The sequence below is a fragment of the Muscardinus avellanarius genome, assembly GCF_963383645.1.
Source record: "Muscardinus avellanarius genome assembly, chromosome: 10".
Lineage (NCBI taxonomy): Eukaryota > Metazoa > Chordata > Mammalia > Rodentia > Gliridae > Muscardinus > Muscardinus avellanarius.
The window spans coordinates 18,762,188-18,782,829 of record NC_137796.1 but is presented as its reverse complement, the minus strand read 5'-3'; the positions used below and the strand labels follow the sequence as shown (position 1 = coordinate 18,782,829).

Below are 20,642 nucleotides of genomic sequence, written 5' to 3'. Positions count from 1 at the left end.
AGCGTGCATGCCCCAGGCAGGGGTGCAGCTGGCCCAGCCGGGCCTTGTTACTATTTGCTGTTAAACAAAAACATGAGGGGAGCAGGAGCTTGGGGCTGGCCTGGCCACAGTTTGTGAAGCCTGGAGACAGTTGCTAAGGGAGGGTGGTGCTGCTTGGAGAATGTTGCTAAGGGCAGGATGGTGTCAGGGCGGCTCAGGGAGAAGCTCCCAGTGCTGCTGGGCTGGGCTGGGCTGGGCTGGGCTGGGGAGCAGGGGCCCACGGGTGGGGCACAGCAGCACTCCCTGCGCCGAGGGCACAACCATGGCTTCCTGGCCACTTGCCACCCACTGGGGCTGCAGTTTCCCACTCTATGGAGTCTAGGAGGAGCAGGAGATTGGGGGCCAGCACGCATCAAGGATGTAGTCAGCTCCAAGAAGTAGGCTAGCAAGTGGGCACATGGCCTTGGTGCAGTGACCTCCACGGACGCACACGTCCCCCATCCACCTCAGCCCTCCTTCCACGAGGTCTCCCTGCCACACCCTGAGCGCAGGCACACCAGCCCACATTCCCACAACCATAGCACCCAGCACCGGCCCTCCACACCCTAGGCCTTGTATCCCTGACCACACCCACACCCTGCACTGCGGCCTCTGTCCACACCCACAGCCTGAGCTTGAGGGCCTGACCCTTACCCAGCTTCCCTGACACACACATGCTAACAAGCCTGCACTGAGACCCCTAATAACACCACTGGGCCCCACACCCAAATGCTCCCCACATCCAAAGTCCTCCATTGCAAGCCCCTGACCACACCCTCAGCCGCATACTGAAACTCCCTCCACAGAACACAGCACTGCAGCCAGGCCTCCTGCCATACCTGCAGCCCCCATGCATACCCTCAGCCCTTGCTGAGACCCCGAACCACGGGCTCTGCAACCTGACCCCTCACGTACCCACCACCCTCATCAACGGCCCTGACCACACTCTCAGCCCCCAACCCCATGCTCACACACCCACTGCCTCTGACCACACAGAACTGCCCTGAAGCCCCCAGTGTCCAGAACGCCCACTGGCATCTACAGACTTCCAGGTACTATGATTAGATTTCCTCCCCCACCCTGCCACACCCTCAATCTCAGCCATCTTTAACTCTTCCTCTTATACAAAAGCCTCCAGTGACCACAGCTTACACCCCTGCCCAGCTCCCCCCTTTCACCACTGCTGAGCTGAACACTGGTCATCCTCACCCATCCATGCCTAAGGTGCAGAACTATTAGCACCCAGAGCCCCCACACTGCAAGGACCTCTGCGGGACCAGAGCCGGTCACTGCACTGCGCCTCCCTCTCCCTAGGTGCGGCCTCCCACAGGGGTCCCAGCCCCTGCACTTGGTTCACCAAGGGTGATAATGTCAAGGAGCTTGGGTGCCATGGAACTAGGCGGGTCCTGCATCCAGTGCTTGCTCCTATCTGCGGGAAGATGGATTGTTGGCAATCTCTGGGCTGTTCAGGTGAAGAGTCACAGGCAGGGGCCAGGGGGTCTGCAGGCCCTGAATGGGTTGGACACGCCCCTGAACTGAGGCCACCCGTCTGCTCCTGCGGGGACAGCTGGAGTCATCAATCACCCGAGCAAGGCGGTGGGGGCTGGGGTGGAACCCTGGGGCCAGGGCAGGGCAGCTCAGCGGGTGTCCTGGCTCCATACCATCCGAGGCTCTCCCACCACCCCTCTCTGTGCAGGATACTGGTTAGGTAGGTAGGGTGGTCGCTGTTCGGGTCTCCTACCGGCTTCTATCTCGTGGCTGCTCCTGCAGCGTTCAGATGGACAGAAGGACACAGGACTGGACCGACAGATGCGGGAGACCAGGCGGCTCCGCAGCTCCGCTCCCTGCCGGCTCCCGGGCGGGACTGCAGCCCGGGCGGCTCCGCGGTATTATCCCCTGTTTCTCGGTCTCCATAGAGACAGAGAGTCCCACCCCCGAAGCTGTCTCGGCGGGAGAGTGACCAAGGTCACGCTGGCCCCGCCCCCAGGCCCGCCCCATCCGCTCTCGGGCCGCGCGCCCGCCCCTCCCCCAGCGCGCGGTCCTCGGGCGCACGAGTCCGGCTCCGCGGGGCTGGCGTCCTCCGACGGCCCCGACGGGAAACCGCTCCCCATCCTGGGCGCAGCCCAGAGCCCCAAGGGCCCAGCCGCCAGTTTCTCAGAGCGCCAGCCTGAGGCTGGCTGGAAGCTGGAGCGGGTGAGGAGAGCGACAGGAGCCATGGCCGGCTCAACACCACAGCTGTCCAGAGTGTGTGGTCCCTGCTCTACAACTCCCGCCTATTCCCGGGTAGGGTCCAGATCCCGGAGCATTGGGAGGAAGATGGCAGAGAGCGGATCACGTTTTCCAGCCCGGCCACCCGCTTTCACTCCCGCCTCGCCTCGCAGCCTCTGCTCCTGCTGCTGCCTCCGGAGCCCAAAACCTGCTTCCCCCTCCGTCTCCAAGTGCAGATCCTATCGTGGGCCGCGAGCCCCGTAGAGCGCTTGGGGTCCTCGCGCACCGCCATGACAACCTGACCCCTCGGAAGGCTCAAGGCCTCTTGCCGTTAATAAAACACGAAGTCCGAAAAGCATTAAAAAAAAAAAAAGTTTATTGGAGCATCAGGGCCGGTGGGGCGGATATTGCTGAGTCCCTTGGGGCCCCTAAAGTGCATTCGGTGCGGCGAGGGTGGGGTGTTGCATAGAGTCGGGCCGGCCGCTCTTCGCCTCCTGCCTCTCCGCGCGGCTAAGGCAGGCCGCCCTCCCAGCCGCCCCGCGTCCCGGGCTCGCCGCTGCTAGGGCTCACGAAAACCGCGGGGGCACGCGCCGGCCACGCCAACCTCGGCTCGCAGCCGTCGCCCGCGGGGCCGGCCAGGGCGGCGCTGCCCAGGCGCGTCTGCGCCACTGGAATCTCATCCATAGACTCAGCTGACGCCGAGTGGTAGGCGCCTGCAGGACCCGCGGCGTGCACCGGGCTGGTACTGGCGGAATCCGTGTAAGAGCTGGAGCTGTGGCCCGGGTCCCGGGTCCCTGCATGGTATAAGGGAAGTGAGCCCTCGGCTGCAGCTTTGGGCTCTGCCTCCCCTTCCCCCGGAGCTCCCTGAGCAGGGCCCAGACAGACGGGGCGCTCACCCCGCAGCCTGGGCAGTGGGGACGCTGGGTCCAAGATCCCAGACCTTGGCACTTTATACATCCGCCGCGTCCTCTTTTTCTGCAGAGACAGTGAATCTGGGGGCTGTTTCCCCAGACCCCACATGGCCTACAACAGCAGGCATGCGCAGGACAGTCTTCTTATCCATCTCCCTCCACCTGGTCAGAGGGCCAAGTCCAGCCCCTCCTACCTGGGGTCGGATCCCAGGAGGCTGGGCCAGCGTGTCTGAGGAGGAGGGCCGTGGAGGATCTACTTGGCCTTGAGTGGCAAGAAACCGGGATGGGCTGAAGGAAGAGCCGGAGGGCAAGCTCAGTGCTGGTCCATATCCCTCCCTGATGGAGCTCCCTCCCAGCAGGGGACAGACAGGGGCACTGATTCCCCCCCACCCCGCAGGGCCACGCCTGCCTACCCCTTCCTCCCACCTCCAGGGGCCCTGCCTTGCTAATGACAGGCCCAGACACTCACTTAGCATGGACCGCCACTGGCCTGGACTGGCCGGGGGGCTCTGGGCGCACATGGCTGAAGGTCCTCATGTAGAACTCCATCTCCTGGGAAGGTGGGGGGCTCAGGAAAACTGGAAGTCAGGTGTGGGTTCCGGGCCTCCTTTCGGGAGCCCACCCAGTGCCCAACAGCAGAGGCTCTCACTGACCTCTGGGAGGTCTAGGCCTAGTCCTATGGGTCTGGGGCTGCCTTCCCCACACAGTTGTGCTGGGGAAACCCCTCTGCAGGATATGGCTCAGAGCACCCACCTCTGCATCTTACCCCATCCCCAGGTCTCACTTCATCTAGTCAAACTGCATCTCCTCCAGGAAGGCTCAGCCCTCCAGGCTAGAGCTGCTCAGCCAGGGCCTGGTTGAGAAGAGGCGCTCAGGCTGCCCTCTCCTGCTCCTGGCCCCAGCCAGGGCTCCAGCTTCTGAGCCTAGTCGTGGCCTGGCTGGGAGACCACGCAGCTGTTCACAGGCAGCAGTGTGCGCCGAGGCTGAGCCGGGGCTGGGCGTGCCACACTCTCCTTCACAGTCTGGTCTGCTCCACCGCCCGCTCCCGGAGAGGGAAAGGCAATGGACGACGTTAACAGTGTCACAGCTCCCATCCAGCTCTAGTCTCTGGTCCTCACAAGGACCCCGAGGGCAGCAGATGCAACTGCCGAAAGCGAAGGAGCCTTGAGATCCTCAGCTCGGCCAGGCCTGCGCCCCTGCACGAGGAGGGCTCGCCAGCTACACCCGTGGGGGCGGCAGGAGGTAACAAAAGCCGGGAAAGAGCCCAGCCAGGGAAGGGCGTGGCGCGGAGGGCGCAGGGCGGGGCCAGAGTCCGACCGGAGACGAGCACCCGGACTGCTGTCGCCTGATCCGCAGCCGTTTCCATGGATACCGAGGCGTCCTGACTAATGTGGAGAGGACATTGTAACAGCAACGCCGTCTCTAAAACAAGCCTATGTTTGGGGGCAACGGCTCTGGAGAGGGGCCCCTCCCGCATTCCTGCTGGGTGGGGGCGGGGAGACTGCTGGCTGGAGCCTGGCAGATTTGGGGGATGGGAACAGAGCCCAGCCAGTTGCGGGCTGGCTGCACAGGTGCAAGACCAAGGGCCCCTGTACCCAACCTCTGCCCCCAGGCTGACCTTCTGGGGAGAGGTCTGGGAGTGTGCCTGCCTAAGCAGGGGCCCAGGGCCAGGGATCAGAGGCCAGCCACAGGAATTGGAACCTCAGGCAATCCCCCCTTGCTTCCTTTTTTTTTTTCTTATTATTTATTATTTTTGAGACAAGGGTCTAAGTTGCTCAGTCTGGCCTGAAACTCTCAATCCTGTTTCAACTGACCTCCAAAGTAATTGGGATTGCAGGTGTACCACCCCACCCCACATCCCCCACATCTCTTCCTCCCCAGAGTGGACTTGACACCCCTTCTGGGCCCAGCAGAGAGAGAGGCAGAGCCTAATCTACAGCACAGGATGCAGGCCCCAGCCATCTGAAGAAGTCTCAAAGTGTCTCCAGGGTATGCCTGGCACTCAGACCACCCTCCTCTCCTCAGTGGTCCTCACTCAGGCTCCTCCTTCAGAGCCCTCAGGCATTGCACATTGCCGATGGCAGCCTGGCACCTCAGCCCTCCTCTGTAAAAGGACATGCCCTGGCAACTCCCGGCTAGGCCTCCCTCAAATCATTTGCAGGTGAACAGAACAGATGTCCAGTGTTCTTGCTGCCGCCTCCTTTGGCCTGGAAGCCTAAGCAGGGCAAAGGCAAGGAGCCTGGCGTCTGGGCATCCCATGGTCAAAGGTAGCTGCCATGAAGCGTGATAGTCTCCTGCCTGCTGCTCAAGCCTCAGGCTCCTCTGTGACGTGGGGATGGGATGTCACTACTCAGGATGCCGCCAGTGTTTCCACAGGTCACTGCCCAGCACCAGGGCAACTATGTGGTGATGTGGCAGGGGGTCCGCAACGGCCAGCACTCCTATAACCTGGCCCGCGCGGAGGGTCCAGCCTGGCAGGAAGAACTGGGAGGCGGGGTCCCCAGCCCTTTCCAACCCGCCCACCAGCCTGTGTTTGTGTCCAGTTGCCATGAGGATCCAGAACTGAGGCTCAGCCTTGCCAGTAAAACTGGCTTGGGCCCCTTTCCTTCCCGGTCCCTAGGGGCTCTGAGGACTGGATCACCTCCACCCCCAGCTGCTGACCTCAGGAAGCCATGGCGTGGGAATGGGGATAGGCTGGTCACCAGCTGGGCTGGCCAGGCCAGAGCCTAGGCTAGAGGGCTCCTCCTTCAGTGTGCAGAGACCTTTACTCTTCCCAGACCCAGCTTCTAGTTAACCTTCCTAGGTCTCAGTGTGCTCATCTCAAAACACACTAGCCACAGCACCTATCTTACGGATAATGAGCAGATGAGCGGAAGGGCTCAAGGTCACAGAAGGAGAAAGCTGATGGATCTTCCTGCCATGCAATCACTGACCCAGTCGTCAGTCCATCTCTCTCTTTTCTGCATCCCCCAACCTGCCTGCATCCAGGCTCCCGCTTGCCCACGCTCCACTCCTGCAGCACAGGCCTGGAGCCTGGTCACGCACACACACGGAATCACAGAAATGCAGGCTCCCTCTGCACACGGCATCGTGTGCCCGGCACAGGATGGACCCTGCTGCCCCAGCACCCCTACTCCAATGCTGTGCGCAGCTGCAGAGTTCCCTTGCCTCCTCCTCGGCTCTCACTGCACATCCACACACACACACCCAGGCCCACTCCTGCCCCTCAGACCTCTGGGCCACCTCTGTACCTGAATGGGCCGCATCTTGGGGGGGCACGACTTGAGCTTTCTCTGGGCCCCCTTTGCCTCCTGTGGTGGCTGGCGCTGCACGATGTACTCATAGGTGGTGAGCTTGTGCCACACTGGGGAGGGGAAGAGAGGGCTCAGTGGCGAGGGGGGGCGCTGGAACTCAGAGGGGAAAGGGACGGCACCCAGGCCCACTGAAACCTGTCCCCACGCATACTAAGCCACGGGTGAGACCAGGCCTACAGAGAGCCAGAACTGGGAAGGGGCATGGATGGCCCAGTGAGGTGCCTGCCTCGGTTGAGGCAGGTGTGGGAGGCACTTACTGAGATAAATGTGGAAGCAGAGCAGGTGGCCGAGCATGGCTGTGGAGAACAGGCCAAGAAGGATGAGCACGGCAGCCAGGGCCAGGATGGCAGGAGCCTGGGTCTCCACGGGGGCAGCCGGCAAGAACACAAACCACACATCTGTGTGATTCTTCAGGACTGCAAGGCACAAGCGGCCGTGTTCAACCAGGGCTGGGACCAGAACAGACCCTGGAGACGGCGGGCAGCGGGCCTGGGGCCCAAACTGACCTTCAAAGTGTCGGTTGGTACGCAGCCGCATGGGGTTGACAAAGAACTCCACAAAGACATAAGTGGCCACCAGCACCAGGAGCAGGACACCCAGTAAGGCAGATGCCACGCTGTGTAGAAAGAGCCTGGCCCAGCCAAGGTGAGCTGTCAGCACCCAGGAGCTCCAGCTTAGTAAGGGCCAAGAGCTCAGAGGGCCCAAGGCTGAGTTGGGAGCCTGGCCCATGGCCCCACCGCCCCAACTTCTCAGAAGCCAGAGTCAAAGGGCAACACTGCAGATGGCGGCAAGAACCTCCTCAGCCGTCTCAGTGGCACCCAGCCCAGGAGCATCACCCTCAGAGCAGCACAAGGATGCACACTGGGCTCCGAGGTCCTGAAGTTCCCCTTCCTTGCCTCACAAGCAGTCTGCAAGGCCGGGGCTCACACACCCAGACTTGCCCCAGGCCCGCACCACCCCTGCACTGAAGCCCGGCGGCTCACCAGTAGTTTCTCTCGCCCACACAGTTGTTGAGCCACTTGCAGTGATGGTCGAAGCCGCACACGCATTTGTTGCAGGCGCCGCAGTGCTTGGAGCGAGCGCTCCTGCGGGCAGAAGGCACCGCATGGTCATGATCGGTGGACCCCACCGTCCCAGCTCAAGGGCAGTCGATATAAACACCACAGTGCCAGGCCAGGAGCCCTATTCTCCACCAGGCGCCTCCACCCACCGAGGAGTACGCAGGTGAGGAGCGCGCGCGCCCTCTGGCGGAACTGCGGGGCACAGCCCCTGAAAAGGGCGGTGCTTTCGAAGAGCTGGAGGACCTCGGAAGCAGGAGCAGGGGGTCGTGCTCTGGGACTAAGCACCCACGTGATGGTCGTAGGAAATGAAAAAGAGGCTTCCCGTGCAAGCAAGGACCCCTGCGCCAGGCCAACAGATGCAGGAGAGGCCCCAGTAGAAGCAATAGGGCGGCCCATCCTAGGCATTCCTCCAGAAAACCCTCAGTCTGTGTGGGCTAAAGGAAAGGATGCCAAAAGAAGAGCAGGCTGCCATCTGGGTGGGCACTAACAGAGCTCGAGGCAATGGGTCAGATGGGTGAGACCCCGTTAGGATGCAAGTCTCCCAGGCCCAAGAGGCACCAGGGAAGGCCCAAAGCACTGTGGAAGGGTAGGGCTTGACTCCTCTGCTGGGCTGGGGGGCCTGCAAGGGACAGCAATCACCAGAGCAGCTGCTCAGAACCGCTGACAGGTGCAGCCAGGATGACAGGATGGCCTGGTACCCAAGTCCTCAGCGCCTTAATGCCGTGGGCTTTCAGGTTCCTGCACACAGACCCCTTATAACAGGCTGCCTGGGTCTCTGGACTCCAAGTGGGAAGCTGGCCCTGGGTGTCACCCATTCCTCACCCCACCTGAGGCTGGGAAGCTCCAGAAGATGGGAGGGAGGGAACACTGGGACCAGCTAGGGGGAGGGGGCTCCACAGTCTGACTCCTCTCCTCACTAGCCTCATGACCTGCAGCAAGTCACTCGGCCTATTTGGGGCCTCAGACTCCCCATGGGCAACGAAGAATAACAAAATCTCTGAGGGGCAGGGCAAGGTTTTGACCCTGGCTCTGCTGCTCAGTAGCTGTGGGACTTTAGGCCGGCCTCCTGCCCACCTGGCAGGCAGACTGTCAGTGCCCAGCACAGATGTTCAAGTGTTAGCTCCCCTCCTGCCCCTATCCAGGGGCATCAAGAACAGAGTTAGTCATTAGAAATATGTGAGCCAGAGCTGGGCGTGGTAATCCCAGTACTTGGGAGGCTGAGACAGGAGGATCGCAGGTTTGCAGGCAGCCTCAGCAATTTAGTGAGACCCTGTTTCAAAATAAATAAATAGGACTGGGGGGTGTAGCTCAGAGGTAGAACACCTTGGGTTCAATCCCCAGCACCAAAAAAAAAAAAAAAAAATCTGTGGCAGTGGCGAATGTTTCTACTTTAACTGATGTATGCCATTCCTCATCTAATCCGATCACCTCGCCTCACTCCTCAGGGACGTTCGCAGTCACTCCACAGGACACAAGGGTTCTGAGGCATCTGCATGGCGGTGAAGCCCCCGCATGCCCCCCGTGCTGCCCCGACCGCACTGGCAGACCTCCAGGCACACATGTCCTACACATACTCTTACACACGCACTCACACGTCCACATCGCACAGGTTGCAGTGCAGGTCCTCAATGACGTGTGCGTGCTGGCTGCGGTTGAAGACTGGCAGGGGGCCTGCATAGCTCTTGTCCCGCACGTTGGCATCTGCTGGGTCGATGGAGACTGCAGTCAGGTGCACCACGAGGTGGCCAACAAAGATGATGCCCATGAACTGGCCCAGCAAGTTAAAGACTCACTCCACACTGCTGGATGGAAGCCCTGCCCCTTCCTGACCACCACACTGCACCCTTTGTGCAGACTACGTGTGCCACCTCCTGCTCCAGCCCTCCAGCAGACCCATGTGCCCACAGAAAGGAGGAGAAGGACCACCTGGCCATGGAGCTCACAGCCTGGCACTGCTTGCTGCTGTCCCTGGAGGGACCTGACCACAGGGCCTGGCTGGTACAGGTCTTGGCTGGTCTCACCTAGGGTAGTTTCTGGCTTCAGATTCCAGATGGTGAAGTAAGACTGAAAGACATCGTCTGCTAAGGTCCAGGAACTACAGTTGAAGTTCTGAGCTTATCTTGCTTTCACAGGAAGTCAGTTCCAGGAAGGATGTAGCCATCTACTTTCAGCAGCTGAGGTCAGATGGAGAATCACTTGCAGACAGAGGCTCACCCACTCGCTGCCCCTGTCCAACCTGGAGACCAGGCACTGGAAGCCCTGGGATCAGTGTCTGGGCTCTGGCCAGGAGCAGCACGGCTAACTCCTGGAGCCAAAACACAGCCCTCCCAGAACCTGGCTGCTCAGTGCCTGGGCCAGAACAAGAGATGCATGCAAGTGTGCTGACGACTTACTGTAAAGTCTGACTGAAAATCCACCAAAATTTCCCACACAGGCAGCCGTCTACCTTCCTTCCCTCTTTCCTTCTACCCCCTTATGGTCCTCCATCCATACCCTTACTAGCCAGGCAGACATCATCCCTCCATCATTCATCTTCCATCAGCCATCCAACTTCCTTTCTTCTCCTTCCCAGTAGCCAAATTCCTTTCTGTGCATGAATCAGGCTCCAACCAATGTGCTATACCATAGCTGGAAGACACAGACATCTGGCTACCACTAACCTCTCTCCCTGTGGCCACTGCCATGGGTCAGGTCTTTACCTCTTGCCTAGTTCAATCAAAAGCCTCCCCTTTCTACCCCTCCAGTCTGTACTCCCTTGAGTATCCCCCTCACATGGTCACAGCATGAGCTTTTGAAAGCTTAAGCCTAAGCCAAGCATGGTGGTGCACACTTGTAATCCCAGTACTTGGGTAGCTAAGAAAGGAGGATCCAGGTTCGTTGTCAGCCTCAGCTACTTAGTGAGGCCCTCTGCAACTCAGAGAGACCCTGTTTCAAAATAGAGAATGAAAGCCGGGCGTGGTGGCGCACACTTGTAATCCCCGCGCTTGGGAGGCGGAGACAGGAGGATCGCGCAGGTTCGAAGCCAGCCACGCGCGCTGGCTTAGGAGACCCTGTTTCCAAAAATGAAAATGTAAAAATAGGTCTGGGAGTGTAGCCCGGAGGTAGAAGGGCTTCCAGGAACCCCAGTACCACCAAAAAAAAAAAAAAAAAATAGAGAATGAAAAATAAGGCTAAGGGTGTAGCTCAGAGGTAGAATGCCCCTGGGTTCAATCCCTAGTACAAAAAAAAAAAAAAAAAGTTTAAACCTAAGGCCCTCCCTGCTTAAACTCCTACAGGGCTCTCAATGGCCCTCGGGGTGACGCTCATGCCTCAGCTCTGGGCCAAGGCCCCTTTGGCTCTGGCTCCTCTCAAACCTCTCCAGTGCTGCCAACCACTGCCTCTCACCATTCTAGCCTCTCTTAGACACTCCAGGTGGGCAAACATTTAGCTTCCTGCCTGCTCCAACACCTCTCCTGCACACCCCTCGTTCATTCATTCAATTGTTTACTCAGGTCTTTGTGCCAGGCACTGAGGGATATGGCCGGCCTTAGTCAGATGTGGTCTCTAGCCCTGAGGAGCCTTCAGTCTGGTGGAACACACAGGTATTAACCAAATAACAGGTCAATTACAATGAAGAAAGTTCATGGGAGTACATGAGTCTGTGACTGAGCAACCTCATCTGGTCTGAAGGGGCCTGGAAGGCCTCCCTGAGGAGTATTATCTCAGCTGAGACTTGGAGAGGAACAGACGGCCCTGGCAGGTAATGTGAAAAGGAAGGGGCCTGGCTGGGGACTGGGACTACTGGGAACACACAAGTTTCCAACTGAGGGAGCGGCTGATGTGTGCTTCCAGCTCATCGTTGTTAGACAAGAACAAGGGCTGTGTTGCCAGACTGTGGCTTTTCAAACAGAACTAGAAATCTCAGTTTTTATGTGAGATATCTCTTATTTATTTATTTATTTATTTATTTATTTTTGGTCTGGGGATGGAATCCAGAGGCAGTCTACCTCCAAGCTATTCCCTCAGCCCTATTTTTTTTCTTATTCGTGTGTGTGTGTGTGTGTGTGTGTGTGTGTGTGTGTGTGTTACTGGGGATGGAATCCAGGGGCATTCTATCTCTGAGCTACACTCCCAGCCCTATTTTTTATTCCTTATTTTGAAACAGGGTCTCACTGAGTTGCAAAGGACCTAAGTAGCTGAGACTGATCACGAACCTCGCTCCTCCTGTCTCCATCTCCCAAATGCTGGGATTACAAGCCTGTACCACCACTCTGGGCTCCTCAGTCCTATATTTATGTTTTGTTTTGTTTTGTTGGTGATATTGGGGGTGGAACCCAGAGGCTTTCTATCTCCAGGCTATACTCACAGATCTATTTTTTTATATTTTATCTGGAAACAGGGCCTAACTAAGTAGCTGAGGCTGGATTTGAACCTGTGTAATCCTCCTGTCTCAGCCTCCCAAGCACGGGGATTACAAGCTGGGCCACCACACCAGGCATTTATGTTTCTATTTTGTTTTTTATTTTGGTGATACTGGGGTTGGAACCCAGGGGCTTTCTACCTCTGGGCTATACTCCCAGATCTATTTTATATTTAATTTGGAAACAGGATCTCACTAAGTTGCTGAGAACCTCACTGAGTAGCTGAGGCTGGCTTTGAACCTGTGTGATCCTCCTGTCTCAGCCTCCCAAACTGGGGATTATAAACCTGTGCCACCACACCCAGTAATGTTTCTATTTTGAAACAAAGTCTCACTAAATTGCAAAGGGCCTCACTAAGTTGGGAAGGGCCTCACTAAATTGCTGAGGCTGACTATGATACTCCTGTCTCAGCCTCCCAAATACTGAGATTACAAGCATACATGACCATGCCCAGCAAGATATCTCAGTATTTATTTAAATATTAAGGAAATAAATAATTTTCAAAATAAACCTGTAGAATGAGAACTGTGCATTCTAGGTGGTAGTTACCCCTTGGTTTTTGCAAAATCCACAGACCAGACCAGATTGGCCCATGGGCTACAAATTCTTCACCTCTGACCTAGCTGGGTGTTGGGAATGGGAGAGAAGGGAGGGGCTTCTAGACAGGGACCAGTGTTGTCAAAACAGAGGAGAATAGGGGAAGTGATATAAGAGGAAGCTGAGAGACAGGCAAAGTCCAGATTTGGAGAGCCTCCAAGGCCATACAAGGACCCTGAACCTCATTTGTAAGGCAGAAAGGAGCCACTTGAGGGTTTGTGTGTGTGTATGTATGTGGTGCTGGGGACTGAACTCAGGGGCACTCTGTATCCAAGTTTTCCCCCCACCCCTATTTTATTTTTTATGTAGGGCCGTTCTATGCCCACAGTAAGTACATGGCACACATACCTATGGGCTCCATCATTCCTCGGGGCCCTTGAGAGGAAATGCAGAGAGGAGGAGGTGCTCATGGGAGGGAGAGAGCCATACAGCCCTGGCCAGGCCAGGTGGCTCTGGAGCCTCCAAGGGGCCCACAGGGATGGGCAGTGGACGTGGAGAAGACTCGACCCTCAAAGCAGCCCTGCTGGCTCATGGTACAGCTGTGTGACCTCAGGAAATCCTCATCCTGTCTTCATTCCTGACAGGATTAGTATGTGGATCAGATGAGATAAGAGACTGACAGTATTTAGCACTTAAAGTGCTCCCTGAATACAAGTTTCTTCTTTTTTTAATGTTATTTGCTGATTCTGCTTATTCCAAACCACGCATTTATTAATCTGGCTTCACAAGTATCCTGATGGAAATCCAGGTAATACAGAGAGAGGGATGTATCCACTCCAGACCACAGAAAAAAATATCCTATGAAGCACTCCGCTTAATTGCACTAAGGTCTGTTGGTCGTCTCAGGGAAAGTGTGGCCGGTTTTCTGTTCATATAGCTGATAACCAGGCCTTGGGCTCTAGTGATCTAGGAAACCCTCAAGACACTGCTGGTATCTGAGGCTGCAACTTTCTCCACAGTCCCTCTCCTCCGCCTCCCTTGTCACTCACCAGCCCAGGGTTCTGCAGTCTCCTGATCCCAAGAGAATAGGCTCACATAAATGGCTATGCCTCCGGGTGCTCACTGAGTAGCACATCCTAATGTGCTAGGAGGCTGAGCCAGACACGGTGGTACACGCCTGTAATCGCAGTATTGGGGAGGCTGATACAGGAGGACTGCAGGTTCAAGACCAGTCTTAGCTACTTAGTGAGATTCTCAGCAACCTAGTGAGACTGTTTCAAATAAAAAAATAAAATAGAGCTGGGGGTGTAGCTGGGAGGTAGAATGCCCCTGGATTAAATCCCCAACACTACCACAATAAATAAATAAATAAATAAATAAATGCTGTGAGTATAGATTGGAGGTTCAGTCCCTGTTCTCGTTCTCTCTCTCTCTCTCTCTCTCTCTCTCTCTCTCTCTCTCTCTCTCTCTCTCTCTCACACACACACACACACACACACACACACACACACACACACAGAAAAGGCTGAGACCTAGAGAGATGGAGAAGCTGCTCAGTCATGCGCTGCTCTGGATGGATTAAACAAAAAACACTCTGGACTGCTGAGTCTATGAGCTCTCAATTTTGCCCCTGTACTCCTTCCCCCAGTCTGTTCTTCATGGAACACACCCGGGAATGCTCCAGACAGAGCACCAGACCTGCTGTAGCCTTGTGCTCTCTTCTGGGGGTTGTGGACAGGGCGGACAGTCACACTGGTGGGCTCAGGCCAAGTCCATGTTTGTCACTGTGCCTGGGAGCTTCTAGGTCATCTCGACACCACCTCTTGTCACATGTGTCCTCACTCTGAAAAGGACCTGATGTGCAAAACCAGTGAGCTTGTAAAAAGTCTGGCCACAGCAAAATAATCTGTGTGTAAATAAAATCACATTTAAGCCAAGCAAGTGGCACACACTGGTAATCCTAATACTTGGGAGACTAAAAGGGGAGAATTGCAGGGTCAAGGCCAGCCTCAGCAACTTAGCAAGCCCAGAGCCCCTGGGTTCCATCCCTACTGCCACAAAAAAGTAAATAAAAAATAAAAATTAAAAGGGCTGGAGGCTAGGGGTATAGCTCAGGCAGAATGACTCTATGTTCAATCCCCACCCAAACCAAACCAACAACAAAAAGCCCACACATTTTTAATGTACTAGGAAACTTAGTATGTAAAAGAACCTTACCATAACAAATTCTTTCGCAAATGGAATAATTACTCCCTCTTTTGCCATTTGTTTGTCTCTGGGCACAGTCAGCCTGAAGCTCTAAGGGTCTCTCTCAAGGCTCCTGTGGCATCTCAGACGGTAAGACCCCCAAGGCTCCAAGGCACTTTACAGCTGTCCACTCATCCTACCAGAGGAGGGGCGAGCCCCCTGCTCTGCCCCACCCTGTGCTTCCTGGGGCTCGGCCTAGCTTCAGGTCTCTACCTTCCACCCTTCCAACACTTTCCCAAGGATACAGCATAGCCAGCAGGTACCCAGTGGTGAGGCAGGAGGGGAACAAGGACCCCAAAGCCAATCACAGCAAAGAAGAGGTACAGCAGCCAGGCCACAATCTGGAGTGGATGAGGGGGCCAGCTCCACCCGTTGCGGCGGGAGCGCTGGCCCTGCAGCTCCGGGGAGGGCCCGCTGGGCTGCGCAGGCGCCGTCCACACGCTCTTCTCGGGCGCCGTCTTGTTGGAGGGCTTGTTGCAGATGTTCATCTCCAGAGGGAGAAAGGGTAGAGAGCATTAGCCAGAGGAGGCCAAGGGCCAAGTCTGCAGCCAGATTTTAGCAGGGAGAGTGCTGGGATGTGAACCCCCTCCTAGCTACTCCGCAGGGAACCTGGCGACCCAGCCCGTGGAGAAGCTCTTGGGGAGGATGGCAGTAGCACCATCCCACATCTCCAGAGCAACCTTTGTCCCCAGCCCAGCCAAGCCAAGGTAGTAGGATCTGGGATTTGCTTAGGGCACTGTATGGTTGCCTGTTACTCAAAGTACTCTGTGTCTACAGCCATCAGAGTGAAACCCAATAAGACATGTTCTCATCTGGTAACAATATCAGGCTGGAGCCAGAGCGATGAGAACACAGTCTGATTCTGTCAGGATTACTCACCTCCTTCCTGAGCTCCAAATATAAGTGTCAGAGAGGGCCTCCTTATCCTCTTCTAGTAAACAGGGAGTGGGGGTGTTCAAATGGGGGATATGGCCTCTGGCCCTCAGCAAACACATAACCTCTCTAGGACTGGACCTCTTGCCCTGCGCCTCAGAAGGGCTGCCTGAGGTTCCCTGGCCCGGAAGCGCCAACACACAAGAGGAGAGAGTTCCTCTTTAGTTCCTGTGATCCTCCTGTCTCAGCCTCTCATGTACTGGGATTACCAGCATATGCCACCACACCCAGCAGGATCTGCTTTTGAAATAATTTTCACCAAGATCTAACAGATGCCTAATTTTAACCACATAAAGGGAAGCTAGAGAGAATACGTTTAATTGTGTACATTATTTTATAGTGCAAAAAGTTATTCATAAAAGATTTTGGGGGGTAAATACTTAATTTATTAAAATTCTCCATGGGTCCAGGCATGGTGGCACATGATTGTAATCTCAATACTTAGGAGGCTGAAACAGGAGGATCAAAGGCTCACAGCTAGCCTCAGGAACTTAGCGAGACCCTGTTTCAAATTTTAAGAAAAGCCGGGCATGGTGGAGCACGCTTGTAATCCCAGCCTTCCGGAGGCTGAGACAGAAGGATCAAGGTTCAAGGACAGCCTCAGCCATTTTGTGAGGCCCTTTGCAACCTAGTGAGACCCAGTTTCAAAATAAGGAATAAAAAATAGGGCTGGGGGTGTAGCTCGGAGGTAGACCACCCCTGGGTTCCATTCCCAGTACCGAAAAAAAAAATTTTTTAAACAAATTAGGGTGTAGGTCAGAGGTAGAACGTCCCTGGGTTCAATCCCCAGTACCACCACCACCACCACAACAAAAATTCTCCAGAAAAGTCTCTGGCCTTAAAATTCTAAGAAGTATGCCAGGCATGGTAGCACACACCTGTAATCCCAGTACTTGAAACAGATGAGATAGGAGGATCGCAGGTTCAAGACCAACCTCAGCAATAACAAGACTCAGCAACCTAGTGGAATCTGTTTCAAAATAAGAAATAGAGCCAGGCATGGTGGCGCATGCTTGTAATCCCAGCATTTGGGAGGCTGAAACTGGAAGATCGCAGTTCACAGATAGCCTCGGCTACTTAGTGAGGCCCTTTGCAACTCAGTGAGACCCTGTTTCAAAAACAAAGAATACAAAATTGGGCAGGGAGTGTAGCTCGGAGGTCGAATGCCTCTGGGTTCCATCCCCAGACCTGGAAAAATAAAAAATAAAATAAAAAATAGGTGGCGCACGCTTGTAATCCCAGCAGGATTATGGTTCGCTGCCAGCCTCGGCTACTTTGCAACTCAGTGAGACCCTGTTTCAAAATAAAAAATAAAAAATAGGGCTGGAGGTGTAGCTCGGAGGTAGAATGCCCCTGGGTTCCATCCCAAGTGATAAAAATAAATTAAAAAATAGGGCTAGGGTGTAACTTGGAGGTAGAATGCCCCTGGGTTCAATCCCCAGTACCACAAAAAATCTGAAAAGTCTTAGAAGTGGCTATAGTTCAACTGCAGGATATATATCACATGATTCCAGTAAATAAACCGGAACTCCAAACTGTTCTCAAAGAGAACTTTCTCTCTCATAAACAATATGCTGAGGTCCGTTGCTATGGCAAGTAAAGCTTGAAACCTCAATGTTCCTGAGCTGACATGGTGTGCAAACATTTCCTTGCCCTTTTCTTCCTGGAGCAACCACTACAAACTGGGATCCCAGTTCAGCAAAGGAAAGGGGGCAAAAGGGAGGGGGGCAACAAGACACAGAAACAAAGCCAATGAAGGGAAGCAAGGGCTGTTGATTTTTACCAGGAAATCAGCTCCTATAATTGCAGGAGCCAGCCGTGGGGAACACCCACCAAGAAACAGCCTTTAAGAACAAAGTTGTGTGGGAGCAAAGTACGAAAACCACAACAAAAGGGGGAACCTGGCTAATTTGGCGACACTGGTGCTCTTACTGCGTCTCTGTGGTGATTATCTGTTTACAGAGCCCTCTCCCACAGCTAACCACCGGTTCCACAAAAGTAGGGACCACCCCTTATCTACATCTGAATCCTGATCGCCTTCAGTAAAGGAAGTGAAGCCACTTCTTACCGTCTCTGATGCCATCACCCTAATCCAGACCTCCATCTCTGCTCTCCTCCAGTGTTTCCAGGATAATAATAGCCATCGCTAGCATTTAACAGGCACTTACTCTAGGCCAGGCACTGCTTCAAGTGTCTTGATCGGGTTCATTTAATTCGACCTCACAACACTCTGAGGTAGGTCCTATCCTTTCAGACTGTTCTCATACACCTCTCTGGCCCTTGTCTCAGATGTGAACAGCCAGTCACTTTCTCTCACGACCAACCTACAGAACAATATCCCCTTGCACATAGGAAGGCACAGAAGCCGAGAGACAAAATAAGTTCCAGGAGGCAGGGCTAGACGGGCGGGACTAAGTTGGCATCAACTAACTTCCCCATAGCAGCCAACGTAAGCCAAGCCGTTAAAAACTTGAAACTCTTCAACGGTTTCCTTCAACTGCTAGGAGAAAGTTGGGTCTCCCATCGTGGACTTTGGGGAGCCTTTGCCCTGTCTGTGCCACACCAGTGCTCTGATGTCTTTGTGTTGGCTTCTTCAAGAAACACCCCTTGCTCACACTGATGGCTCCTTTCCAGCCTCCAAGTCTGAGCTCAGAAGTCACCTTTGAAGGCAGACCCTGCCTGGCCACCCCACCGTTTCATCACCGGAGCATCCACGCTGACCTGAGGTCACTGCAGGGATGCCTGGCGCCCGCCCCCCTCCCCCCCGGTTCCCCGCGGGCTCCGCGATGGCCGCGGCCCTGGCTGGCGCACGGTGCGCGCTGGCTGCCGACCTGCCGGCTCGGGCTGGGGTCGAGGGCAGCGGGACGCCGGTTCGGGCGGCTCCGGCCCGGCCGCGCGGACCCCGGCGGCGGGCGCTCACCTGCGCGCGTCGCGGCCGAGCGGGGCGGCCGTGCCAAGGTCAGCAGAGGCTCGGCCCCGCGCCCGGCGGCCGGGCTTCAGACCGCCGCGCCAAACACGATCCCCGTGACCAGGCGGCGGCGCGCCCCGGAGCGGGGCCCCATCCCGGCCTGAGGCGGGCGGCCTCCCGGGTCCAGCGGGCTGGCTGGCGCGGCCCGGCAGGCGGAGGCGGGCTGGGCCTCGGCGGTCCGGCGCCGGGCGCGTTCCCCTGGCAACGGCGCGGGCTACGGCGCCCCACAGCGGCCAAACCGCGCCGCGCAGCGCAGCGCAGCGCCGGGACCCGGGCTCGGGGCGGGGCCTGCGGGACCCCGGCGCGCCCATTCCTCTTCCTAGCGAGTCCTTTTCCAAGAAAACCCGTTTCTCCCCACCCACCCTCCGTCTGCAACTTGTCTTCTGAAGTCCTGTCTTGTCCCAAATGTGCCCCCATCCATTTACTCCAGAGATCACCATTCTCAGGAAGACCCCAGCCAACCTACACTTTCTGATGAAAGTAGGTGCTAGGCACTGGACAGGAGATGGAGAACACCCACGAGATTCCTGTCCTTCAGGGAGACTACAGGTTGAGGAGGAGACAGAGGAATTAATCACACAACTAAAAATATAGGCACCCCATAATATAAAGTGTAAACTATAAGAGCACAGAATATCGCATTTCCTTATTGCCCTTAAATCAAGCATAAATCCTTCTGGGAGGCTGATGGTAAATTTCAATTTCGATTTTTTTTTTTTTTTGTAGTACTGGGGGTGGAACCCAGGGGCATTCTACCTCCGAGATACACCCCCAGTCCTATTTTCTATTCTTTATTTTGAAACAGGGTCTCATTGAGTTGCAAATGCCCTCACTAAGTAGCTGAGGCTGTCCAAGAACTGCGATCCTTCCATCTCACCCTCCCAAATGCTGGGATTACAAGAGTGCGTCATCACGCCCTGCTTTTAAAAAAAAGATATTTTGGGGGGGTCTCCGGATGGAACCCAGGGGCATTCGACCTCCGAGATACACCCCCTGTCCTATTTTTTATTTTTTTATTTTGAAACCGGGTCTCACTGAGTTGCAGAGGGCCTGCCTCACTAAGTAGCTGAGGCTGTCAGTGAACCGCGATCCTCCGGTCTCAGCCTCCTGAATGCTGGGATTACAAGCATACGCCACCACGCCGGGCTCCTGCTTCAATTTTGATCTTTATTGAACTTCTCTTTTCCAGGGCATGCCCAGGGAAGGCACTTATAATTTCCTACAGCAAAAAAATCCTCCAGTCATGGGTCCTCTCTGGTCCTGAGGCTATAGCCATTGCTCCAATCCTCGAAGATTTTTTTTTTTTTTTTTTTTTTGTACTGAGGATGGGAACCCAGGAGCACTCACTCTACCTCTGAGCTATATCCCCAATCTATTTTATTCTTATTTTGAAACAAGGTCTCACTGAGTTGCTGAGTGCCTCACTAAGTAGCTGAGGCTGGTAGTCCTCAAAGATTTTCAAACTGGGCTCTGTGAGCCCCTCCTGGGATTGCCAGGGAACAGATACCCTTTCTCTGCCTGGGGACGCCCTACTGAGCTAGATTTCCACCACCACCTCCAGTGCACACTCTCCCCTTCTCCTTGGGACATGCAGAATGGATCCTCCTACCAGCCTTCTCCAAGACGTCAGGACAGCTTTGTCTTTTGCCGCTATCTTCTCTATATCTCCTATGCCCTAAAATGGCGAACAGGTTTGCTATGTACTCTAAATAGGCAGATAGGGACAGAAAACATACCTATCTCTAGAATGTGTAAGTCACAAGCACGAATTCAAAGCGACATACTCTTCCTGCTCTGTCATGCGCCAGTTGTAGGTCCTTATGCAAGTGACTTTACCTCTCTGTAATTTAAATTCTTGTCCTTAGGACTGATAAAACTCAAACTCAGTATGAGATAAATATCAATGCTACTCTATCTTCAGAAACACAAGGCAACTCCTCAATTCTTATCTGAAAATGGAGAACTTAGGGTCAAGCAGAGATGATAACCCAGAAATCAAGGTGGAAGATGAGCCTATGTACGCCCAGAGGAAGGAGAAGGGCTGA

At 55.3% G+C, this 20,642-nt stretch overlaps 1 protein-coding gene across 1 annotated transcript; it reads right to left on the bottom strand.

The window, feature by feature from the left end:
* Nucleotides 1-2,736: 2,736 nt before the first annotated feature.
* On the bottom strand, nt 2,737-15,224 carry ZDHHC1 (zDHHC palmitoyltransferase 1; the record flags this gene model as incomplete). Its single annotated transcript, XM_080702714.1, has 10 exons — nt 14,942-15,224; nt 9,105-9,280; nt 7,435-7,536; nt 6,958-7,082; nt 6,709-6,867; nt 6,389-6,501; nt 3,607-3,689; nt 3,332-3,425; nt 3,123-3,201; nt 2,737-3,020 (listed from the first exon to the last, which is right to left on the bottom strand). The coding sequence occupies exons 1-10, from the start codon at nt 15,182-15,184 to the stop codon at nt 2,737-2,739; spliced, it is 1,458 nt and encodes a 485-aa protein (XP_080558840.1). The 5' UTR covers nt 15,185-15,224.
* Between the last annotated feature and the right edge of the window lie 5,418 nt (nt 15,225-20,642).